At 42.6% G+C, this 26333-nt stretch overlaps 1 protein-coding gene, 2 long non-coding RNA genes and 1 other non-coding gene across 7 annotated transcripts; 2 read left to right on the forward strand and 2 right to left on the reverse strand.

The window, feature by feature from the left end:
- Positions 1-1060: 1060 nt before the first annotated feature.
- On the forward strand, positions 1061-26016 carry LOC127009151 (endophilin-B1-like). 3 transcript variants are annotated; one of them, XM_050881924.1, is made up of 10 exons: positions 1061-1243; positions 4269-4410; positions 5975-6103; positions 6989-7151; positions 8217-8280; positions 9043-9081; positions 12280-12359; positions 14806-14916; positions 23710-23902; positions 24349-26016. In XM_050881924.1, the coding sequence occupies exons 1-10, from the start codon at positions 1187-1189 to the stop codon at positions 24457-24459; spliced, it is 1089 nt and encodes a 362-aa protein (XP_050737881.1). In that variant the 5' UTR covers positions 1061-1186; the 3' UTR covers positions 24460-26016. The 3 variants fall into 3 exon arrangements, with proteins under 3 accessions (XP_050737881.1, XP_050737884.1, XP_050737882.1); XM_050881927.1 differs by lacking the exons at positions 23710-23902; positions 24349-26016 and adding an exon at positions 17662-19069; XM_050881925.1 differs by lacking the exon at positions 9043-9081 and having other exon boundaries at positions 1062-1243; positions 24349-26015.
- Positions 14985-15675, reverse strand: LOC127009153 (uncharacterized). The gene is made up of 2 exons (XR_007761680.1): positions 15501-15675; positions 14985-15139 (listed from the first exon to the last, which is right to left on the reverse strand). It is a non-coding gene; the product is annotated as an uncharacterized LOC127009153 (long non-coding RNA).
- Positions 19207-23700, reverse strand: LOC127009152 (uncharacterized). 2 transcript variants are annotated; one of them, XR_007761678.1, is made up of 2 exons: positions 20724-23700; positions 19207-20525 (listed from the first exon to the last, which is right to left on the reverse strand). It is a non-coding gene; the product is annotated as an uncharacterized LOC127009152 (long non-coding RNA). The 2 variants fall into 2 exon arrangements; XR_007761679.1 differs by having other exon boundaries at positions 20625-23700.
- Positions 25686-25760, forward strand: Trnaf-aaa (transfer RNA phenylalanine (anticodon AAA)). The gene has a single exon. It is a non-coding gene; the product is annotated as a tRNA-Phe (tRNA).
- Positions 26017-26333: the final 317 nt, after the last annotated feature.

Raw genomic sequence — 26333 nt, forward strand, 5'->3', positions numbered from 1 at the left:
TGTTCAACATCTCCCTGGCTGTATTTTGGAAGAAAAGACTGTAGGCTACTCATGGGTGATTTCAATGCTAGATGTAAAGAACTTGGTAGCCATCAGACCTCAAATGTGAATGGTATTAGATGGAAGGCGCTTCTTGACTTTACTGATGCAATTATGCTTACTGGTGATAGTGTTCCAACTCATGTGCAAGGTGGTAATTGCATGTGTACCGGCCTCCTCAGGAATATTATCAGTATTTACATTCTAATTCCTTTTTCTGTTAACTAACCTCAACATGTGTTTTATTTTTGTCCAATGGAGATTTTTTTTATTTTTTGTAACTAGCCCATATAGTCAGGGCTTTGTCTGCAAGACCAGCCATTCCCCTCTGTTGTATTTTAAAACAATAAATATTTCAACTCAGTTCAGTTCAGTGTTACTCTCTTTTCGTTTTGGAGCCTTCTGATTAATGTAGAAACATTTAGGTTTAAGGACAGACCACCTAGTCTGGACCATGGGGTCTGTACGTGTGGTCTGATTTTCTATGTAAATCTATGTAAATCTCTCTCTCTCTCTCTCTCTCTCTCTCTCTCTCTCTCTCTCTCTCTCTCTCTCTCTCTCTCTCTCTCTCTCTCTCACAGGTCAACAGTCATGATACGTACATGTGAAGAAGAAGGACTTACGAGGAAGAAGGGAAGAAGAAGTAAGAGAAGGAGAATGGAATGGAAAGGATGTGAAGAAGGAGGAGGAAGAAGGGAAGAAGAAGAAGCAAGAGGAGAAAGAAAGGGAAAGGATGTGAAAAAGAAGGACGAGGAAGAAGAAAGAGAAGGAGAAAGAAAGGGAAAGGATGTGAAGAAGGAGAAGGAGGAAGAAGGGAAAAGGAAGAAGAGAAGGAGAAAACACATGTACTAATAGTTGTATAATCACACTGTCCTGCCTGGGGGTTGGGATGGCATGTTCCTCCCTTCTCCCTTGTTGTTTAACTGCAACAATAAACTACCAATCAACCAGGAAGCAAGAATGTGAGGGAAAGGTGTGAAGAAGAAGGAGGACCGTTGGAAAGGCTGCCATCACCATCTCCTCCTCCTCGAGTCCCAGAGCAAGGCCAAGGTCTAGGAGGCGGACGCAGACGGGTTAGAGTGGCTGTCATCTCCTTCCCTCCAGCTCCTCTTTCCTCCTCCTCCTCGCACGTCTTCCTCCTCTAGCCATGGATCTCAAGAAGCTCGCGGGTCAGGCGGGGCAGTTCTTCACCCGCGCCGTCCAGGTAATGGCCGGCTGAAGGGAAGGAAGCAGAACAGGCAGACGGCGGGTTGATTTTATTCTGTTTTTCTTCGGTGGTTTCCCAAGATTCTTTTACCGTTACCGTTACCGTTGATGAGGTTTCAGGCCACCGTAGCAGCGCTCCACAGGGCCGCTAACATTATAACTTATATTAGCACCTTAAGTTCTCCTCAGTCCTCATATTTGTTAAGTCAGGATTTAGTGAATAAGTGAGTCTTCAGCGCTGTCTTGAAGGTTGCCAGACTGTCACTGTTCTTAACATCCCCGGGTAACTCATTATAGAGCCGCGGGGCACTCGCCACCTCCTGAGCTACCTCACCCAGCTCCTCCTCCACGCTCACTGCTCATGACTCAACTTCTTGTTTCACTTCTGATATTTCCTTAGATAATTCTAGCTTGAATTCTTCCATTTTTTTCCACAATTTTGGTAGCCAGAGGTGCTTTATAAAGGCATGGGTTGCAAATCCAATTTATTTTAGGTATATTCAACGACTTAATTCCAGACAGATGAGCACACTTTCAATGACACCATTTAGGGCACAGACAGCACCCTATCCACTTATCGCCTGTGGTATCCACACAAACTAAACAGAAATCCTCCAAGCTCTTGGGTTGGCCAGCCATGTCGACGCAGCACTTTCGCGAGCAACATCCGATCACCACGGCGACTCACTACTCACTTCCCCCTTCTCTCTCTCTCTCTCTCTCTCTCTCTCTCCATTGGTCCAGTGCAACATGATTGACTTTAAAAACAAGCTCGACCGACACTTCCATCAACTTAATATTAACTAAAGTAGCAATGCATAGTTTTAGATTCATCTAATTAATGTAGAATCACTTAAAAGGCCGGGTCACACGAGCGTTTATTTCGGCAATTTTTGACACCGGTAATTTTTCACGGTGGTGATTTTGCCTCCGGTGTGGTCATACAATGCTAGCCGAAACAGGGCGCGTTTAGGCCTATATGTAGAGCGGCAGCAGGTAAAGGCAATTAAGAGATTAGCAAGGCAGTTAAATCTTCTTTGATGTCTTGCCGCCAGCTGCACTTTTGGTGATCTGAGATTCTTTGAAGGGGTGTGTGTAGTTGTATGCATATTTGTCAGTTTGTGTGTACATATATGTTTGTGTGGGTGGGGGGGGGTATCTCTCTCTCTCTCTCTCACACACACACACACACACACACACACACACACACAAAGTAACAACGTAAAGGTGTATAAAGTCCATTGAAAAGAAGAGAGAGAGAGAGAGAGAGAGAGAGAGAGAGAGAAGGAGGAGGAGGTGGGAATAGGAAAAGGATTAGGGGGATTAGAAGGGAAAGAAGGGGAGGAGGAAAAGGTGAAGCGTTTTCAGTATAGAGAATACAAGATGCGCATGTTCATCTTCCTCCATATCGAGAACACAGACCATGTTTTGGACTTGCTGGTGCCGTTGATGGCAAAATTCTCGAGATCGATGATAAAATTGCCAAAATAAACGCTCGTGTGACCCGGCCTTTAGGTTTAAGGACAGACCACCTAGTCTGGAGTATGGGGTCTGTGTGTTTTGAATTTCTATGTAAATCTATGTGCCTTAAGCAGTGTATATACTTGTGTTTAGTCTTGAAAATCATACAGCACGGCAGATCAGTGAGTGTGTAGGGCGAACTTAAAACTGGCAAGAGGGTTTGTTCCTGCTATAGTGAAACAAGGTTGGCGGTGAGACTGTTTTTTTGTGTTGGGTCCCATTGGTCTGCCACACAGTCCTAACCCCTATCTCTTCCTCATATGTAAGCTAAAGATACCAAATGAGAGGAAGAGATAGACGTTGGGACTGTGGCACAGCAGTGGGGAGGAAAGGACAAACGGGAGCCAATGCAAAAACAGTCCCGACAATCTGGTTTCATTTTACTTTATCCAGAAGGGAATTCCATGTGTATGAAGATACCCTAAACTTAGGACCTAACCTAACCTAACAAAACCCCAAGCAATCACTATAGGTCTTGAGTCTTGACTCAAAAAATTCATATATGCTTCCTTACTAATGAGATTTTCTATGTAACAAAGTGAGGTCATTCTTTGTTGATTTATACCATAAGGTGGTGGCTATCATGTGTTTGAAGATACCCTAAACTTAACCTAACCTAACAAAACCCCAAGCGGTCACTATAGGTCTTGACTCAGAAAATTCATATATGCTTCCTTACTAATGAGACTTTCTATACAACAAAATGAGGTTATTCTTTGTTGATTTATACCATAAGGTGCTAGCTATCTTGTGTTTGATGATACCCTAACAAAATCCTAAAGTTACTGTAGGTCTTGACTCAGAAAATTCATTTATGCTTCCTTACTAATGAGACTTTCTATACAACAAATTGAGGTCATACTTTGCTGATTTATACCTTAAGGTGCTGGCAATCATATGTTTGACTCAGAAATATCATATGTGCTTCCTTACTGACCAAGTGAGGTCATTCTTTGTTATTTTATGCCATAAGCTGTCACCTATTATGTGTTTGAAGATGCCCTAAACTTCACTAACCTAACAAAACCACAAAAAGTTACCATACGTCTTGACTCAGAAAAATCATCCATTCTTCCTTACTAAATGAGACTTTCTATATAACACAGTGCAGGCTTTCTTTATTACGGTAATTTATGGTATAGGTCTCTGGATATCATGTGTTTAAAAGTTCCTTAAACTTAGCCTAACCTATTGGAAATACAATTTTTGTTGTTTAAAATTTTTCATTAGTTATATTAACCAAACTTGGTTTGTTTATTAATACAAATACCCATGTGTGAAAACTGAAAATTCTAAAAAATTCCCAAAATTCTCGGGCTCTGAAAATTTTCTTACATTTTCCCACCCTTTGCAACCCTAGTTTTGGCATCTTCCTCTGTCCCTTTTGATATGGTTCAGCATGTTCTGGTCATATTTTTGATATTCATTCTGTCCCTGCCTTGCCTTCTCTATAGTAAAGTAAAGACAAGCATCACACATTTGATTTATTCTTCTTTCCACAGTACACAGAGGAGAAGATTGGCAGTGCAGAGAAAACAGAGTTGGACCACCACTTTGAGTCCCTGTCCCTGCAGTCTGATGCAGCGCGGCAGTGGACGGAGAAGCTGGTGACTGGTGCAGAGGCTGTGCTCATCCCCAACCCAGGTGAGGCAAGGACCCAGCATGGGGGTGGGCTGCTGGCCTCACTCATTTCTTCCTGCTATGAAAATTTTCCATCTTTATAAGCACACAAAGCACAGCAAAAGCACTCAGTCCTATTCCTATTCTTTCTGATATTTTCATGGCATGGGCTTGCACTTACTGTATGCCCTAGATTGTGTATTCCTCTATTCACTCAAGTGTTTCATTCCCATTCTGTTAAACATTAAACTCAAGTGTGTGATAATTAATACAGGCAGTCCTTGAGTTAAATGGGGGTTGGCTCCTGCAGGCAGGTCATAAATTGAATTGTCATCTATAAATTTATGTTAATAAATAGAATAAAATATTATTCAAATGTCCTGCCACAGATAGAGCAGCATTCCAGTGCCTCCTACCCTCTGCCCTCGTGCACTGGCCTCACCCCGGCTCTGTGTTTGGTTGACCTGTCACCCACACAACTTTATGCAATAGAGCTACCATGTTTTGCCAAGTCAGCCAAACGCCTTGCCAAGTCGTTGTGATGGCGGGGGGACAGTTCATGTAAACAGAGAACACGTCATAGTTATATGAGTTGCCAGTATCACCTCAGCTTCACCTTCTTTCCTTCTGTGAGTGTTTCGCTCAACTAGGATTGCTGTTTCCGGTAAACAGTTGCCTATAAGAGCTGTTGTGGGAGTAATGTGAGGGAGCTGTTGTTATGGGATGACATTTTGGTTGCATTCAGCTGATGGACTGTCTGGTTTGGCTCACCTCCCCACCTGCAGGGAGGGAGATGTGTGGCCTGACAGCTGAACAGAATGCAGCATTGGAGATAACTTGGTAGACTCACTCCACCCTTGCCTGGGCCACGTGCTAGCCAACTACCATCTGCTAGATCTAGCAGTATGCTTGTATAGCAGACTGTAGGCCTATAAACTGATTGAATACGGACTAGTGAAGTAGTAACTTACAGATTGAGTTCCACAAGCAACTGAGGGGAAGGGTGTGTAGGGTTCCCCCAGCCACTCCTGCCTTACCCCAGCCTGGTTGGGGTAGGGCCAGTGTGTGAGGACAGTGGCGGGGTAGAGGGGGTAGAAGGTGGGGTAATGTTGTGTAAACAAACAGCTGCTTTACCCACGGCAAGATATTTGAAATGTCAACTCATTACTTAATGAAGTATTACTAACATTATTGACCTGGTCTTAACCCGTCCGCTGTGATTGGCATGGATTTGACTTTTACTGGTAGCCTGGTAACATATACTCCCAGGTCTTTCACTGCCTCTGTGGTGAATAGTGGAGTGTTTCCCATGTGGTATTGTATGTTGGATATTCCCTCTCGAGGTGACACGTCTTTATGTTTTTCTTCATTGAGTTGTAGCAGTCACTTTTTGTTCCATTCCTGTAGCTTGGTGAGGTCTTCTGGTAGGAAATTCACAGTCAAGGGGTTAAGTACAAGCAGTTGTAAGTCACAAACATTGTAACTCAAGAACTGCCTGTAATTTGATTCCTTGTTTATAAATATTTGTTTTATATCTTGCAACTAATGATAACATTTGGTTAACAATGACTTTTTTTATTTGCTTCAGGGAACAGAGTGGAAGACATGATCTTTGAGAAGATAGAGAAGCGGCGGCCCAACAGACTCAGCAACCTGGAGTACCTGGGCCTGGATATGGTGCAGGCAGGCAATGACTTTGGCTCCGGCACGCCCTACGGTGAGGCGCGCACACACGCACACACATACACACACACACACACACTCACTCACACACACACACACACACACACACACACACACAATGAGGAGTTACTACTAAAAGAAGAAATTACCACAAGGAACACAAGAGGGAGGGAAGATGCTTGAGAGACATAAAGAAATATAGCTTCCCACAAAGAAATATAGAGGTTTGGAACAGACTAAGTGAGGATGTAGTATCGGCAAGGAGTGTGCAAAGCTCTAAGGAAACGTTGGATAATTGAAGATACAGAGACGGGACCACACGAGCGTAAAGCCCAGGCCCTGTAAAACTACAACTAGGTAAACACACACACACACACACACACTGACTACCTTGTACACAACAGAACCACACACTTCTGAGACTTATGTTCTGACTCCCAATTTCTCTTCCTCTCCCAGCAAACTTTTAAAGATTCCCTCTGGCTTACTGGGGTTAGGTTACCATTTTGTTGGGGTTAGATTACTATCCCCTGGGTTTGTAGGCAGTTGTGTTTGTTAATATTTGAATGAGTTTTTTTGTCTGGAATTACTGAAACTAAAATTACAGCCTGTATTGAGAGAGAGAGAGAGAGAGAGAGAGAGAGAGAGAGAGAGAGAGAGAGAGAGAGAGAGAGAGAGAGAGAGAGAGAGAGAGAGAGAGAGAGAGAGAGAGAGAGAGAGAAAAATAAGAAAAAAATAATGAATAAGAGAAAAATGTAAAGAAGAAAAGAAAAAAAAAAATGGGAAAAAGACTCAATTAAAGAGAAAAGAATTTAACTGATACAGAATCCTCCACATTGATACCTCCCATAAAAACACTTCTAGTATAACTTGTCAACATTCCTGTCACTTATGAATGCTGTGTCACCCTTGGTCACAGGCTCGGCGCTCCTGAAGGTGGGCGGGGCTGAGCAGCGTCTGGGCTTGCTGGAGCGGGAGTTTGTGAGCAATGCCATCCAGGGCTACCTGCAGCCCATGAGGAAGTTCCTGGATACAGAGATGAAGACAATCACCAGGGAGAGGAGGCTGCTGGAGACAAAGAGGTGGGTGATGAGCCTATATGGTTGATTTTTTTTTTTTTTCAGTAAAGGAAGCAACTCAAGGGGGAAGAAAACCTGCTAAGTGCTGACCTTTTTAACCCCTTGGATGCAGATCTCCTTCAAGAGACCTCACCAAGCTACAGGAATGGAACAAGAAGTGGCTGCTGCAATTCAATGAAGAAAAATGTAATCATGCACCTTGGGAGGGGATATCCAGCATACCGATACCATATGGGAAACACTCCACTATCCACCACAGAGGCAGAGAAAGACCTGGGATTATATGTTACCAGGCTACCAGTGAAGGTCAAATCCATGCCAAGCGCAGCGGACAGGTTAAAGTATATAAAATTGAGGAGCCAGAAGAGAGGACCAATTTTGGATCCATAACTTTAGTATTTGTAAAGCCTTTACTGCATATTTTAAGTCAATTTTTTCACAGAATACATGTCTGAATTATGTGTGAAAAGCTGTTTACTGCAAAAAGAAAAAAAGTTAAGGTTTCTCATGCATCTTACAAGTTTTACCTTCATTTAAAAACAAAAAAACAAAAAATGCAATGTAAAAAATTTCAGGTTATTGTTTGCTTGACATGCTTTCATCATTATCCACTATTTCTCATTAGTTTTGCAATGGAAGAATATGTTGCTTGAACAACTCAAACCTTACATGCCATGGCCTCACCAGAAGCATGACCCTTGCACAAGATGAAAGCTCCTTAACTCGTCCGCTGTGGTTGGGACAGATTTGGCTTTCACTGGTAGCCTGGTAACATATAGTCCCAGGTCTTTCTCTGGCTCTGTGGTGGATAGTGGAGTGTTTACCATGTGGTATTGGTATGCTGGATATCCCTTGACAATGTGCGTGACTTTACATTTTTCTTCATTGAATTGTAGCAGCCACTTTTTGTTCCATACCTGTAGCTTGGTGAGGTCTTCTGGTAGGAAATCTGCAGTCAATGGGTTAAGAAGTGTCTTGGTAGCAATGTTTCTGTTAGCCATTCCCTCCCTATACACAAGGTAACAATGCAGCAACAGAAGAATAATTATTGGTGTATCTATCCTGCAGACTTGACCTTGACTTCTGCAAGAGTCGGCTGAGGAAGGCGCGCTCCATGGATGGCCAGTCCTCGGTAAGTATAGTGGTTGTAGTAATAACTTTAATGGTCTGGGGTAATGAAGACCAGTGGTTGGGTTACTGGCTAAACTAAATGATCAATGCATCATAATAATTTTGTGTACACATAGAGTAAATGATTTATTTGTTAGACTAATTTAGGGGGAGAGCAAAATTTGGAAAGGTAAAAAGTTATAACGGAGCAGCGTTTAGTGCGCCTTTTTTCCTCCTTTCCTGTAAATGAATAAAAAAGAATAAATAAATAAATGAATAAAAAAGTTGCTGTTGCAGCGAATCAGTGCTCAAAATGTACTAATGCTCAATATATATTATACCAACAGCTGATGTGGCTTGCATTGTTACTGTTCTTTCAGGTCGTATCGTAAAGTCTTTCCAACATGATTTGCCCACTTGGGAAACAGAATACAATAAAATACTCTTTTTTTTTTTAATCAACACGTGATTATTGATGATTATTATTGCCAACAAATTTATGTATATTACACTGCTGCCCACTCCATCATGCCACCATAGAAGGGCTGGAAGTAAAGGTTTTGCCATGGAGCGAGTTTTTCCTTTGAAAGAGACACGGAGTAGTACTATGATATACAGACACAGTAAGCAACAATGACTTATAAACTGACCTGAAGCAGTTAAGTCAGTTCTGTTCCTCACATCAGCAAGGGAGAGCTGCTTAGCCTACAGTGTTTTTTCATGAGCCAAAGGAATAGGTTTAGAATTGTTCCTGATTGTACCTCTTCCATGTTTTTGTTTCAAGCAAAAGGATGCAGTGGACCCCAAAGTGTTGGTGGCTCAGGTAATGACAGCTGACACTTCTTTACAACCATTGTTTTAAAGTCATCTTGCTTGCTTACAACTTACATAAAATATATATATATATATATATATATATATATATATATATATATATATATATATATATATATATATATATATATATATATATATATATATATATATATATATATATATATATATATATATATATATATATATATATATATATATATATATATATATATATATATATATCATATGATATATACTAGAATGAGGGTTTAGGTTACAGAAACATTTTATTCATTAAAGCAAGTTAATTAGCACACACATCTTTGCTTGACATTTTTTTCAACTGTTTATAAATTGCTGATGAATCCCTTTTTGTCTCCTAAATCATTGCGAAAGTGTAAGCAAAGGTCAATTTATATATATTTTTTCAACTTTAGATGTGTCTGTTTCACCATATGTGTAAAACTGTTGCCATTGAGTGCCAGACCATTGATGACTAAAGGGCTGTATGTTTTGTTTCATCCCAAGCTTCAGACAGAGCAGGAGGTGCTAGAAGTAAGCCACAGTCCACTTTGTGATTGTAGAAGGGTTGTGGAGTCGGAGGGAAAGACTTCAGACTCAGACCCCAAAAGTTTTTGCACTTATGACTGCAACTCTGATTCCAACCCACTCTGATTCCAACCCACTGATTCCAACCCACTCTGATTCCAACCCATTCTGATTCCAACTCACTCTGATTCCAACTCACTCTGATTCCAACCCACTCTGATTCCAACTCACTCTGATTCCAACTCACTCTGATTCCAACCCACTCTGATTCCAACCCACTCTGATTCCAACCCACTCTGATTCCAACTCACTCTGATTCCAACCCACTCTGATTCCAACTCACTCTGATTATTAAAGTATTTGGACCTGTACATCACTGTAGTTGGTCTCACTTCATCTGTCCACTCACAAGCGTGGGTGTGGCACATATGCATTGCTAGCTTGTGGGAAAATCAGCTTGTTCTATAGCATTGGCTGCTTGTGATTAAAACTGAAGCTATTTCTTCAGTCATGTATTTGAATGTTTATATATACTAAGAACCCTCACTTGTAACCTCCTATGTAGATCCCAAACATGCTGACTGTCATTGATAATATACTGTACAAGCACATGGAAAACTAGCTTCTTTCTATCAGTCAGTCTAGTCACATCACAGGCAAACAAACAATAATGCATCATTAAATAAATGCTTTATCTCATTTCTGGTATTTACAAAGACATTTGGCTCTGTAAGTGCAAATTAAAGGTGTTTCCATCATTTATTACACATAAATCACATTGATAATATTAGAAATAGCATGAAGTATTGTTGAATGTGATGGTGTGGTGTTCTTACAAAATGTCCTAGTCCAGCATTACATTCAACAATATTTGATGCTATCTGAGAGTGCTCCCTGTGATTTACTCGTGATAATGGACCAAGATACCTTTTATTTGCACTTACAGAGCCAGATGTCTTTTTCACTCCTGAAGTCAAATAAAGCATAATTATTCAATGATGCTCTGTTGGTTTGTATATGATATGACCGACTGATACAAGTTAGTTTTCATGTGCTTGTGTGGTATGGTAAGGCATGTTTGGGACTTACACAAGAAGGTATGGGTTCTCAGTATATATAATCATTCAAATATGTGATTAAAGAAATGGCTTGAATATTTATCACAAATAGCCAACGATATAGAACACATTGACTTTTACACAAGCACGAGCTAGCAACGCATATGTAGCACATCTATCCAAATCCATTCCTGTGGGTGAACAGATGAAATGAAACCAAATATAGAGATATAACTTCAGCCATTTCCAGCAAATATATACACTAGACAAATTTACACACACACACACACACACACGGCCCAGTAGCTCAATGGATAGAGCATCTGCCTCACAACCAGAAGGACCGGGGTTCGATTCCCCGGCCGGGTGAAGATAAGTTGGGTTTATCTTCTCTCACGTGTAGCCCCTGTTTGCCTAGCAGTGAGCAGGTACGTGACGTAAGGTGAGGAGTTGTGACCTCGTTGTCGCGGTGTGTTGTGTGTGTGGTCTCAGTCCTCCCCAAAGATCGGTCACTGAGCTCTGAGCTCCTTCCGTAGGGGAACGGCTGGCTGTCTCGAGAGAGACCCGCAGCAGACCAAGAGGTAAATCACACACACACACACACACACACACACACACACACACACACACACACACACGGGACAAACTATGAATTTGCTGAGGAACATAAGGACGGCATTTGTGTATTTGGACGAAGAGATGATGAAGAAAATAATAGTTACAATGATAAGGCCAAGGTTGGAGTATGCAGCAGTGGTCTGGTCTCCTCACGAAAAGAAGAACATAAAAAAGCTGGAAAGAGTACAGAGAGCGGCAACTAAGATGGCACCGGAACTTAGGGATCGGACTTACGAGGGGAGACTCAATAGCATGGGGCTCACAACCCTGGAGAGAAGAAGAGAAAGAGGAGACCTGATAGTGGTGTACAGGTTGGCGAGCGTAGAGCGAGAGAGAAACGAGAGGACATGGAAAGAAGTTGAGGGCGACCACGTGTAGGCGAGATGTGAAAAAGTTTAGCTTCCCAAACAGAAGCTTTGAGCTATGGAATGGACTGGAGGAGGAGGTGGTTTGTGCAAGAAACACTCATGATTTTAAGGAAAAGTTGGATAAGAGAGGATATGGAGACAGGATAGCATGAGCGTAGCTCTTTTCCCATATGTCACAGCTAGGTAAAACTAGGTAGGTAAATACACACACACACACACACACAAAAAAAAAAAAAAAATGTAATGATAATTATAACTTGTTGACAAAATAACCTCCAGCATGTGTTTATTGTGCAAATTCACAAGTTAGGGTCAGAGTCTGTTGAGCTTAACCAACTGTGACTCTTAATGGACGCAGCAGAGTCCTGTGCCTCCCAAGCCTGGCTCTGACTCCACAACCCTGGATCGTAGGCAGCAGTAGCATAGTTGGCATCAGCTATTCATGTGTATCTGTCCCTCCATTTGTCTCATGGTGAATCACCCCTCACATTAGGAACATTTTACCCCTTGACTGCTGAGTGTGTGCTGTGTCTGTCTGTGTGGATGGCTGCATGAATATAGGATTGCCTTGCCATATTGGGTGGTTACTGATGCAAGTTTTTCTTTGTCCAGGCGGAAGCAGAACTGAGGAAAGCTCAGGCTGATTTTGACAGGCAGACTGAGATCACCAAGCTGCTGCTGGAGGGTGTGAGGTGAGGGTCAAAAGAGTCTTGTGTTTGTTCTTGGCTTTCTTCCTGACCATGCAGTACAGTACAATTTCTTTATTTTGATTCATACCAAAGAAAAAAATCAATCCTTCGCACCATGCTAGTACGATAAAATAGTCATAATATGGATATTTTTATCTGAACTTTCTTATATCAGGAACAGGGTTGTCAAGGTTGTGTTTTTCCCCACCCGATTAACTGACTTTTGATGAGGTGTGAAGGTTGTGGGTTGCATATTTTGGGGGCTGATTTTATTTCATGTTGGTACTACATTAACCTTTGGACGGCAGCATTATTTGAAGAGTAGCTCCCCCCCCAAAAATGAATCGTCTGTATATAGTCACTGCCGACCTTAGGACTGTAGCATAAATATAGTTACGCTGTACGAGTTGTTTTAACCTGTCTGCTGCGATTGGAATGACTTTGGCTTTCACTGGTAGCCTGATAACATACAGTCCCATGTCTTTCTCTGCCTCTGTGGTGGAGAGTGAAGTGTTTCCCATGTGGTATAGGTATGCCGGCTATCCCCTCCCAAGGTGCAGGACTTTACATTTTTCTTCATTGAATTGTAGCAGACACTTTTTCATCCATTCCTGTAACTTGGTGAGGTCTTCCGGTAGGAAATTTGCAGTCAACGGGTTAACTATCATCTATATAGAGATTCTACTGCAGTCTGGAAGTGTTGTTATATATCTGCCATACAAAACTGACTGACTGAATTTTGGACCGTCTGTATAGAGTTCCACCGCCGTCTAAGGGTTAAACATTCCTGCTCTCAGGTGCAATAGTCATGACACTTGATAATGCAACATCCCAACAGTAGCTCAGTTATTTGTGTGGGACACAGGACTGATGACACCGTCTTCATGTTAGGCTATTTTTTATGGCATGATAGTCTGCAGGTAACTCTAGCAACAGCTTGGCAACCCTGGATAGTGACTCGGGTGGTTTACAGTAAGATATCTTATATAAATGAGTTCTCAGCTTCATGAAGGCTAATCTGGTATTGTTATGGATATCTTTGCAAAGGTCAACACCATAGCTGGGCGTTGTCACGATGAGTTATCGCAATACTTTATCGCTGATAACAAAATCAGGTTATCGGCCATCCGCTACTTATTTAAATATATATCGGTATCTTCGTTACTTTTGTAACCAAACTAGCGATAATCGCTACTTTTTCCGCCTCTCATGCGCATGCGTGGCCCGGGCGCCCGGTGTTGTATGAAAAAACTTCGGTGTATGAAATATCTTCGGTGAAGAGATTTCATACTTTGATCATCAACATTAAAACACTAGGTTATTTTTTTATGTTAGACTCAAAAATCAATATATCAAAGAGAAAAATAATTTATCTTTGCCGCCAAAATGATTATTCACTGCCTCAAATTTGATATTCCATATTCGTTTGTGAGCATGCCACGGTATTGAAGGTACCCGGTGTTGTGTTATTTGGTGTCTCATCGTCAAAAGCTGGCGCTTTTGTTTACAAACACTGGTCTCTCGTGAACTACGCATGTTCAGACCAGTAAGCGTAGCCCTGTACAGTCTCACAAAGCTTTTTAACACATTAAGTGTATTTGCTGGAAGGCCGAATCAGACATACAGTACCACCATACTCGCAGTTTCTAGAACGACACTCTGTACATATAAATACAACTTGTACAGTGTTGTTTTAGAAACAGCGGGGATGGTGGTAGTGGTACTGTATGTCTGATTCAGCCTTCCAGCAACTCTTAATTATGGTTAAAAAGCTTTGTGAGACTGTACAGGTCTGCGCTTGCTGGTCTGAGCATGCGCAGTTCACGAGAGACCAGTGTTTGTAAACAAAAGCATTGACGGTGGGGACGCCAAATAACAACACCGGTTCAGGCGTTTCTAGTATTACCATCCATACGTACGTGTCTACGTGTGGTTCCCAGGTTTTGTAAGTTTTCTAAAATACAGATAATGAAAATTTGAACTCATCTATGTTTTTTATTTGTAATATCAATATAGTATCGTTTTTGCCTGTCGGACTTATCGCTAGCTAGTATCAGAATTGTGGATTAATATCGGGTATCGGTAATCGGTTATCGCCTATATTTGTGTTTCCAGTTAACGAACATCGGTTATCACCGATAAGGTTTTCCATTATCAGTTATCGGTTATCGGGAATAAGGTTTCCTGTTATCGCGCCCAGCTATGGTCAACACCCTCCTGTTAACTCAGTAAATCATTAGCTATTGTTTTTGTCCCACTTTTTTATTCTTCTTAGTTTACTTTCACTCTCTTTAATTTTTCCTATCCACATCCACTCACCGAGGGAATTCTTTCTGGGTTTATATCAATTTTTATTCCCCTTGCTGCCCTTTCCTGGCTCTCATAATAATAATGTAAGAGTGTGAGTGTGTTCTGAGGTGCCTGACGTGTGTGTTGTGTTGGCGTGCAGGTCCTCCCAGGCGGCACACCTGCAGCACCTCAACGAGTTGGTGGAGGCCCAGGCCCAGTACTATGAGCAGTGCCACAAGGTGATGCAAGACCTGCAGAAGGACATGGCCAGGTGAGTCACTCTCCACTACCCTCAACTAGACTTAATTAAGGTGGTGCTCTTTTCTCTCACTCTCAAAATGTTATGTTGTTTCCAGAGCTGGGATTCTGTAGAAAAAATCTACCACCGGTATCGGTAGTCGGTAGCGAGCCGCGTCCAATCGGTATCGGTAGATCGGTAGATTTTTCAGAAATCTACCGATCGGTATAGATTCGGTATCGGTAGATTAAAAAAGCTTGAAACCCATAGAAGTAGTCAGTAAGCAATGAGTTTACAAGTACGATTAAGTTTGTGTCATCAATTTGGAGCCTAACCTAACAGAGCCTCACTCCCATGGCCTCTGCCCAGGACACGTCCTCAAGTCCACAGGGGGAAGGAGACGCTGCCTCCACACCTCACCTCACCCCCACGCTGCCTCACACGTGACACTGGCTTACGTGACTAGCCTCACTCTGCCGCGTCCCTCTTACAGGGTTCACACACTCCTACACACGGGCCCCGCCGCGCCACATACAAAACACTCACTCAACACACAGCATATCCTAACCTCTGGTTCGTATAAATATGATTAAATACTTCACTGACTTGATAAAAACTTTTTTAATGTAAAATAAAGTTTAAAAAAGGAAAATCACTTGAAAAGTTAAAAGCACAAAACGATTAAGTGCTGCTGCCGCGGCGGGTGGACTTAAAAACACTGCCACTTAAAACACTAGGCGATGAGGCTGAGCACGTTGTCGAGAGCGTAGGAGCTAGAGCGTAGTTGTAGGCTACTCGTCGGCAGGCCAAACAGAGGGGGCTCCGCCAAAACTTTTGGCGGGAGCGAGAATCTGCTAGGTCGTGGCTGCCTCTGATTGGCTGAGAACGCCCAGAACGGCCGGTGATTGGCTAAGCGTGATGACGTCAAAGTAATACCTGGAATTTCCTGCTAACTGCTTCCCATAGATGCGCTCGAACGTGTTGAAACTTGTCCGTTTCATTTTGCCGGGTCGTCTTCTCTCTTAAGTCTTAACAAAAAGTCCCTTCGCTTTTTCAATCTACCGATACCGATTGACTGACAATCATGCGATCGGTAGAGGTATTCGGTAGTTTCTTCAAAATACCGAATGATCGGTATCGGTAGCAGTAATCTACCGCCGGTAGTACCGATCCCAAATGTCAATCGGTAGTCCCAGCTCTGGTTGTTTCTTTATAAGCTGTCAGACTGCACTAGTGTGGTGGGTGTGTGGTGGGCAGCAGGGTGTGTGACCTCCAAGTGGTACATTGAGATTCTGTTGTTTAGTTTGTTTATTGCAATTATCTGATTGAGAGTTAGTAGGATAAAGAGGGAGAGTGATAAGGAAATTGATAAATTTGGTGATGTCACCGAGACTGGAGACATGCTGGGAGAACTTGACTCTTGTTTAAATCAATCAGCCATTGCTAAAATTGATTCTGTTATATGTTGTTTCACTTCAAGTTGCTTACTGAAGGTGTTGAAGGAGGACTTACTGGACACAGCAACCCAGCAGAATTTGTGTGCCTTATTACTGCTGCACGTCTGACCCCCAGCGAAGCACTTCCGGCCTGGGGCGTTCGGTCTCTGATTAGTAATACACACGCATTTGATGCAAGGTGATTTTTTTATTTTTTTTAAGAACATATCCCATGTGCCACATACCACATTCAGCCTCTTTGCATCACAGAAGGAGTGCAATTTCTTCCTTCTCCAACACCAAAAATTAGTGGTATCCAGTCACATTTAGTGGCTGGCTAAATTACCTGGTAGGCAAACGTGACTCTTTTCATTAACCAGAAATTCTGGTTATAAAAAAACATTTTGCTTGGGGCTGAATGGCCATCATGTGGGCACAGTGCCTTGGAGGACCTGGGTTCATGTCCCACCCTCTGCCAGAAGCTGACAATTTCCAGTCATTGCTGAGTGGCCCAAGACACACTACATGCTGTCCAGGTGATCACCTATCAACCCAGACTCTAGCAAAACTCAGAAGTGGATCAAGTGGAGCTTTGGGGGGACCTCCTGAGCCAAGTAAGAATGATGGCTCTTCAAAAAGTTTGTCCAACTCAATAAGGGGCTGGGGCTTCATGGTCAGCCCGACCAAGAAAGCCTACCAATACTTCAGGACGAGGAAAAAAAGTTGTCTGTGAGGTGATACCCATTCCTCCTGGGAGAGGGACAAACCTGGGGCTTGTTAGCCATGGAAGGCAGTACACCTTGCCCCTCAGCCGGAAACTGGGGTTGTCTGTCAGGAAGGGTATCTGAAGCCGATCCCCCTCCCCTCGAAGTACAAAGATGAATTACCACATCATGTCATTGACTGCCCAACCTCGTAAGAGATTATGGAAAAAATTGACCTTGAACAGAAGATGATGATTCTACTGAATCTTATTATCATGGACTATTTCACTAAATTATTCAAATTTTAATGAAAAAATACCTTCTCCTGAAGTATATTTTACTAAGAAATATATTACTAACTTAAAAGTTTACTGTATTTCCCGTTTATCAAATATATAGGCTCAGAGAGACAGAGAGAGAGAGAGAATGTTTGTGTTTATGTGTGTGTATGTGTGTGTGTGTGTGTGTGTGTGTGCGTGCGTTCGTGTGTAGGTATGTGTAGATTAGAGGTGAGTGAAGCAGACAACATTGTGGGCTGTGTGTGCCAGAGTGAGGGCAGGTGTGAGTGCATGTGTGTGTACTTGCATGTATGTGCCTGTTTGGTTCGCTGTTTGACAGGTGTCCCATCTTTGTTTCAGTGTCCCCTTCAACCCCTCGGCAGTGGGAGCTTTTGACAACAGTGTCCCAGTTTTCCAAATAAATGATGAAGAAATTGACTTAAAATCCCCCACCTCCCCTCCATCCCAGCCTCCAGCCATCCTCCCCTTGTAGGAGTCAGCTGGCCCTCCCCTGCCTGTCTGTCCACCTCCTGTGTGTGTATCTTGTTGATGGTGTGTCCTGGAGTGTTATGGTTGGCAGATACATGAGCCTAGTCAGTAGCAAAGTACCTACATTCCTCCATAGGGTTACTAGTGATTCTCAGTGTCCCAGGTCATGTTCCTCCCTTGGCCATCCCTCCTTACCCCAAAGTCTTTGTACTCAAGCATCAGCCACTCATTATTTTCATCATACTTTATTATTTTGGTCATTACTGAAACAAATCAGAAATATGTACAAGGCTCATTTACAGGGGAAATGCATACTGTAACCGTATATTCTTCCCCCATTCCTCCTCTGAGCAAAATTCTTGTCCAGTTCCTCCTTGGGCAGATTTTTCTTCCTTTAGACCTGAAATTCCTCCCCTAGGAGTCAAGATACATTTGATGCCTTGTCCATGGAAACACTGACATACAGTATATAATTGATAAGGGAATGGCAGAACTGACATGTTGATCTGGCATGCCAAGGAGTCACAGAAATCCAGTTCTAGTCAGTCATTTTTTGTTTGATGCCTTCCCTTTGACTACAGGAAATTCGCTCTTGTTGATTATAGATTTATCTCCCCTCCAGCTCACCATGACCAGTAAAGTAATATCAGAAACAAGCATGACAGTGCAAAAATGATGATGATGTCGTCAATCATAGACAGGATCTTTACTTTCATCTCAGGTTCACAATAGTCTTGTTTTCTTGCAACACAGAGGGAGGGAGGGATGCTTGGGTGAACATGCTTGTAGGCAGTGAGTGTTTCTTTCTCCTAGAGCTTATGAAAAGTTATATAATCACCTTGAACCTGTATCACCATTCTTTCGCCTTGTTCCTCCAGAAACTTCACTTGCAAGGTGGGCGGAGGAGCAAGCTTTAGGTATCCCATTTCCCACACCCTCTTATTCTACAGCCTCCCTGTAGCATCACTGCACCCAAATCAGCCCAGTGCATTAAGTTCCACCCATTACAGCACCCACTCATGCTTGACACTGGTTTATCATCCCCACCCCATCTCCTGTAGTGCACAATTCACTCCACATCATATTGAAAGGTTACATGCTTGCCTCATGAACCTGTTTTCCACTGTACTGAGGCATAGGCCAAGGGGGGTTGAATCATAGTTACTCAATCCCTTTCTCCATGCTTACACTTCCACCTCTCATGAGTCTCTTGGTTAACTCTATGGTCTGCCTTCTGTTCCCTTCCCTTCATGATTTGATTTTTAAGTAGAAGCTGAAGTATACTGTTACCTTCTTCCATTCTTGCACTTCTGCCTCTCATGAGTCTCTTGGTTAACCTGGTGGCCTGCCTTCTGTACCCATCCCTTCATGATCTGATTTTTAAGTAGAAGCTGAAGTATACTGTTACTTAATCTCTTCTTTACTTCCATTCTTACACTTCCACCTCTCATGAGTCTCTTGGTTAACTCTATGGTCTGCCTTCTGATCCCTTTCCTCCATGATCTGATTTTTAAGTAGACTATTCCCAGATATCCAAGTTCTTGATTTTTAGAAAAATGAGGAATGAACTTAATTTATGCCCTGGGAAAGTAGTATTCACCTAAGAGTCATTCCCCTTAACTTGACCTTTAGAAAGTTGAGGAATGAACTTTATTTATGCCCCAGCAAAGTAGTATTCACATAAGATAAGGTTGTCTCCCTTAACTTGACCTTTAGAGACTTGAGGAATGACCTTTATGCCCCTGGAAAGTAGTATTCATACGAGTCATTCCCCTTAACTTGACTTTTAGAAAATTGAGGAATGAACTTTATTTATGCCCCTGGGAAGTGGTATTCATATTAGAATCAACCACTCTTCAGACTTGACCTTCAAAAAATCAAACTGTTGTTACATTTAGCTAAGGACGTGCAGTAACTCTTCTAGCAGGATGGTAATGGCTACATGGAGGATATTACTGAGCCTCACACACTAATTACCAAAAATAAACTCACTAATGTTAAAAATTGTTGTACTATTTAAGAAAAGAACTCGTGCCCTGTTTGTGAGCTGAGGCAGGACGATTATTATGTGTGCTGACATGAACGTGCGGTGAAAGTCCTTTAATCTGAATAGCAGCTGTCAATCCTTGGTCCTTAACCTGTCTGCTGTGATTAGCACTCGCATGTGGTATTGGTATGCCGGATTTCCCCTCCCAAGGTGCATGACTTTACATTTTTCTTCATTGAATTGTAGCAGCCACTTTTTGTTCCATTCCTGTAGTTTGGTGAGGTCTTGTAGTAAATCTGCATCCATGTGATTAAAGGCGAAAATACTGTATTCTTTCCCCTGCTGTGACGAAACCAAAGCAACCAAGCGTCTCTTTCAAAATACAAAAGGATGGGACTTGATATGTCTTTCTGTATACTTATAACCTTAACAGTTTTCTTGAACTTAATAGTAAATAAAGAGGGAATATAGAGCAAATCTGGCTGGATAATACAAGGAGACTGGCTCTTTCAAAATGCAGAAGGATGAAATTGAACACTAAGCTGTCCATTTGTATTCGTATAACCTTAATTCTTTGATTGCGGATTTCCTACAAGAAGACTTCACCAAGCTACAGGAATGAAACAAAAATAGTCTGCTACAATTCATTGAAGAAAAATATAAAGTCCTGCATCTTGGGAGGGGATATCCAGCACACCAATACCACATGGGAAACACTCCACTATCCACCACAGAGGCAGAGAAAGACCTGAGACTATATGTTACCAGGCTACCAGTGAAGGGATATCCAGCACACCAATACCACATGGGAAACACTCCACTATCCACCACAGAGGCAGAGAAAGACCTGGGAGTGTATGTTACCAGGCTACCAGTGAAGGGATATCCAGCACACCAATACCACATGGGAAACACTCCACTATCCACCACAGAGGCAGAGAAAGACCTGGGACTATATGTTACCAGGCTACCAGTGAAGGGATATCCAGCACACCAATACCACATGGGAAACACTCCACTATCCACCACAGAGGCAGAGAAAGACCTGGGACTATATGTTACCAGGCTACCAGTGAAGGTCAAATCCATGCCAATCGCAGCAGACGGGTTAATAGTCTTCTTGAAATTAATAGGTGAACCTCCTGGAAAATTAGGGAGTGTAGAGCATATCAGCCTGGATAGTACAAGGAAAATGACAAACCCAAATCTCTCACTGTGTCAGGGTTAGAGAATGTCGATGGTTGTATTATTTTGTATTGTAATCCCCTGCCTTTAAAATTCAGCCTTTGGGGAATTTTAACCTGCAACAATTGGATTAAGAGACTTTTCCTGTACTTATGGAGCATTTTCAAGAGTGTTACTGTTATCATTGTTATGTTATCTTATTGTTGTATTGAAATGCCTTGCAGTCAGCATAGTGAGTGGAGCCTTGGCCTTGCTCTGCCACCCCTGCCTTCCACTCCCCTGCTTCATAGGAACTCTTAGTCCCAGTAAAGGAAAGAAATAACTACACAAGAATAGCTAAAATAGACTCATATAGCCTATTTATATATTTAAAGGCCTTGCTATCAGTGTAGCTCTCAGAACATATTCATTGTCTTCACCACACTCTTCACATTCTTGCTGGGGGGACAAGCTATTATGCCCTGTGTCATAACGTCTGTCAAAAACCATGCCCAACAGATGGCACTAGCCTTGCATGAGTGCCTCAGTGATGTCTGCTGGCACTGGTGACACACACTCTTGACATACTTTACCCACAGGGGATTAAGAATACTGGATTGATGATTAACAAAGTGAATGATGCAGCTGCTCACTTCATACTGTTACAAAATGAATAAGAAGAGAAGTACATGAGGGACCTCCAGGCAGCCTACATAGGGCAGCTCCTTTGATCTCAACACCACCCACCTTCCCTTGCCATAAATTTAATCCTTTCATTGGGTCACAGGCAAAGGAACGAGGCTGCTGCCGTAGGGTGAGCATTGTTTGAACAGAGGTGCTGATAGGGGTATAGTGAGCCTGTTTTAGTAAGAGTGCTGTCATTACCACAAGAGGTATGAAGGGAAAAAAGATTCTAATAGTTTTTAGTCTGTTAGTGCTTTCATAACAACACAAAGCTAGTGATTATATGATGTGGGTAATTCATTTGGCCTGAAAGAGTAGCATAAGCTGAGCCCAGACTGACCTGTGCATAGGGCATTGTTGATGGTATAGGTATTTCCATCTGTCTTTTGGGAATAATAATCATGTTTATTTATTCTTAGCTATTGGAGAAGTAGCTCTATGTGGTCTGAATAACTCCATGTCTCTCAATAAAGTAAGAAAGAAATAGTGAATTATGTAGTACACACACACACACACACACACACACACACACACACACACAGTTTCAGAGAACATGTCGCCGGACAAACACATCAACAGGATAACGGGACAAACTATGAATTTACTGAGGAACATAAGGACGGCATTTGTGTATTTGGACGAGGAGATAATGAAAATAATAGTTACAATGATAAGGCCAAGGTTGGAGTATGCAGCAGTGGTCTGGTCTCCTCACGAAAAGGAGAACATAAGAAAGCTGGAAAGAGTGCAGAGTGGCAACTAAGATGGTACCGGAACTTAGATATCGGACTTATGAAGAGAGACTCAATAGCACGGGGCTCACAACCCTGGAGAGAAAAAGAGAAAGAGGAGACCTGATAGCGGTGTACAGGGTGGCGAGCGGAGTGGATCATTTGGACAGAGGACCTGTATGTGTGGAACGAGAGAGAAACGAGAGGACATAGAAAGAAGTTGAGGGGGACCACGTGTAGGCGAGATGTGAAAAAGTTTAGCTTCCCAAACAGAAGCATTGAGCTGTGGAATAGGCTGGAGGAGGAGGTGGTTTGTGCAAGAAACATTAATGATTTTAAGGAAAAGTTGGACAAGAGCGGATATGGAGACGGGACCGTGAGCGTAGCTCTTTTCCCGTATGTCACAACTAGGTAAATACACACACACACACACACACACACACACACACTCCATGATGTAGTGGTAAGCACACTTGCCTCACACCCAAGAGGTCCTGGGTTCAATTCCCGGATGAAGTGGAGTTGGATTGTCAGTCTCCATATATTCTTGCCCGTGTTCAGCCAGCAGTGCATGGGTACTGGGTTGTGTTCTGCCTCCTGTGTGTGTGTGGGTGGGAGGCTTCAGCCATGCCCAGAGGTTTGTCACTAGTGAGCTCCAGTCTCGGTCAAGGAGGACACTGGCTGGCGATCGTGAGTGTCGTGTAGTCAAACCTTGGTGGAGGGTGAAATAACACACCAGTAAATGAGTAGACTGCAGGATAGAGTTAGTTGTAGATGATATTTTTCTCTGCATTCAGTGGTGAAGCATATTATTATCAAAATAAATCCCTCCACTCACTGATCTTTTGTTTTATTGGTGTACATGATGCTACCCTTCCCTGTCTCAGCCACACCTGGGAGGCTTCCTCTTATACACTTACGAAGGCCTCCTCTTATACAGGTCATGTGATGAGGGGCCTGTACCTTTGTGGCTCAGAAACAAAGGAACAGGAACCTTATTTCACATCAATATTGCTGCTGTGTACAAAGTCTTGCTGACTTGTCTCACTCTGTTCTTCTATACTTTATTTATTTATTTTATTTTATTTTTTTTTTTTTTGGTTACACTGATCACCTCCATCTTCAACAATGATCTTATCCCTTGTAATATTATTACTGGGAAATTTTTTGGGTGATCAGGTGAGAGATGATGGAGAATTGAAATCATTAAGTACATAAATATTATTTGATAGAGAAGGAAAAGATTAAGGAAAGAGAAGCAAGGAGTCATGTGTCACAATGTTGAGAGGAACAGTGTGCTAGGAGTAAACTGTTATGGATCTGAACAATAACACTCGTGCACCATTGTTGTAGCCTTGCCCAGAAGCCTGAGAAGGCTGCCGGCGGCCCCACCGCTGCCCCCGACCCCGCCGCCGCCCCTGTCCTGTCTGCCGCCCCAGACACTGAGGCGCAAGAGGCGGCTGGGAAGGGGCCCTGGAGGCGTGCCAAGGTGGTCTGCGATTATGATGCCACCAACAGAGAAGAAATGAGTCTCATGATGAATGAGGTGAGTCATGGGTCAGTTTTTATCTGTTTCTTTATAATTGTGCCTGATACTTTCCTCTTCCACACCCCTGGTGAAGGGGCACCCATGGGAGAAGACTCCAGCTTTCACAGATGCCATGCACTCCCTCCTAATAACATGGACACCTTCCCTGCCACCTCTACACCTCCCCTCATCAGCTGAGGCAGGCTGTGACTGTGTTGCTGTCATGTCTAAAGCCTTTGCCTGACACCTGTTGCCCACTCTCTGCTGGGTGATGGGCACAGGTGTAAGCGGAGACAGCCCAGCTGTCTCTGCTCCATACTTATTTACTTATTTATTGACTTATTCATTTACTTATTTTCACATAAACACATTTGCATGTCTGGAAAAAAGTATATAGTTAAGGAACAAAACAAAATACCTGGAGGAAGTAGTAATGCCACACACTGACACACCTTATTTACCAGGTTGTGCAGTACACTGAGCTCCAGGGGCAGACCACAGACTTTGTCACTGCTAAGCGTGGGACCCAAACGGGGCGAGTTCCAAGGGCTTACATTGAGCCCCTGGATGACTGAGGCCTTAGTGCAATGTTTTCTTGTTACAGTGTTCCCATCCTGTGTGCATGAGTGTATTTATATAGGGAAAGATCTACAATATCTGGCAGTTACACAGTCTGAAGACATTGGCTTTATGAGTGCCCTAATCTGAACAACTTCAAAAGTTTGATTTTTTTTTCCACAAGGCACCAAAGGCTGTACTGAAGCTTCTTACATAGCCTTTTTTGGTTATGATGAAGCTCACAAACTTCAGGATACTGTACACAAACTGTGTATCTTGGTGTTCTGTAGAATACCTAATAAACTGAAAGAGTGCTTTGGCTTGGGCACCCACACAGCCATTGTGTTGGACTGTGAAACAGCCCCCTGTTTGGTTCTTTGTGAACTTGAGTGTGTGTCATTTAGCATAAAAATGCTTTTATTTTGATATTCTTGTAGCATATCTGCATGTTTAAGGCTGGACATCCACGTGTCTGTAATCTGTGATCCGTGTCCACACCCGTGTCCATATCTATGTCTGTTGCATTGTCTTAAGTGTGCATCAAATATATTTGAGTTTAGTTTAGTGAAGTTATGGGGTGGGGTGTTACTAAAGGGAAGATGTGGTGCTCTTGTAGGATTAATGAATGCTTCTCAGCATTTTCCCAGTTGTTCCATTCTTCATTAACACGGATCACGGATCATCAACGAATGGACAGCTGGCCTAAGTGAGAGTCTGCATGTCACCTTCAGCAGTAGTTCTGAACACAATAAATATTAGTTCCTTTTTTTCATATACAGATGCAGGCATTAGTAGTCTTAAGTTGAAGCCCTCATACTGGCTACACAGACATCTCCTCAGCTTACCTGTTGTCTGCCAGAGTAAGATAAGAAGGAGTGCTGTTTTAGACTCTGTATAAAACCAGAAAGACCAAGTCACTAGCAGACAGCCTGCTGTCCCCTGGGTCCTGGTCCTTCACTGCTTGGATGAGCCTACTTTTGGTATTTTGATGGAAAAGATGATGTAAGCTTTGGAAATAACCACATATTTAAAGAAGCAGTTGGTGTTGACATCATTGTTACCCGGAAGAGAGGGTGAGGGAGGGTCTAGGGACATTGGGATAAGGTTCCTGGCAGTGTCTTGAGAACTCCTTGGTTCCTCCATGCCAGTGGCTCCCAACCTTCTGTAGACTGCAGGCCACACTCACCAAGGAGGGGGCCCAGATACACACATCCACACACACACACATACACACACACACACTGGCCCGGTAGCTCAGTGGGTAGAACATCTGTCTAAAAAATCAGAAGGACCGGGGTTCGATTCCCCGGCTGGGTGAAGATAAGTTGGGTTTATCTTCTTTCATGTGTAGCCCCTGTTCACCTAGCAGTGAGTAGGTACGCGATGTCTAGCAAGGAGTTGTGACCTCGTTGTCATGGTGTCTTGTGTGTGAGTGGTCTCAGCCCTACCCAAAGATCGGTACTATAAGCACTGTGCTTCTCCGTAGGGGAACGGCCGGCTGTCTCGAGAGACCTGAAGCAGACCAAGAGGTGAATTACACACACACACACACACACACACACACACACGTGTTTGTGTGTGTAGTATTATATATATATATATATATATATATATATATATATATATATATATATATATATATATATATATATATATATAATATATATATATATATATGCCACAAGTTTTTTTTGTTCAGGAGCAATGTATAAAAAGTCTCCGGACCTGGGTCACAGCCTGGCAAAAGTCTGACTGTTGTTGATATAATCTCTCACTTTGGCACTCTGGAGTGTTTCTTGTCTGATGTGTGAATTTGATGTGTTTTGGCAAATTACTATTTTCTCAGCCGTATTCATAACAGAGGAGGGGCTGGTTCTAGCTTTAAGGGTCC

Source organism: Eriocheir sinensis, chromosome 40 (assembly GCF_024679095.1).
Source record: "Eriocheir sinensis breed Jianghai 21 chromosome 40, ASM2467909v1, whole genome shotgun sequence".
Classification (NCBI taxonomy): domain Eukaryota; kingdom Metazoa; phylum Arthropoda; class Malacostraca; order Decapoda; family Varunidae; genus Eriocheir; species Eriocheir sinensis.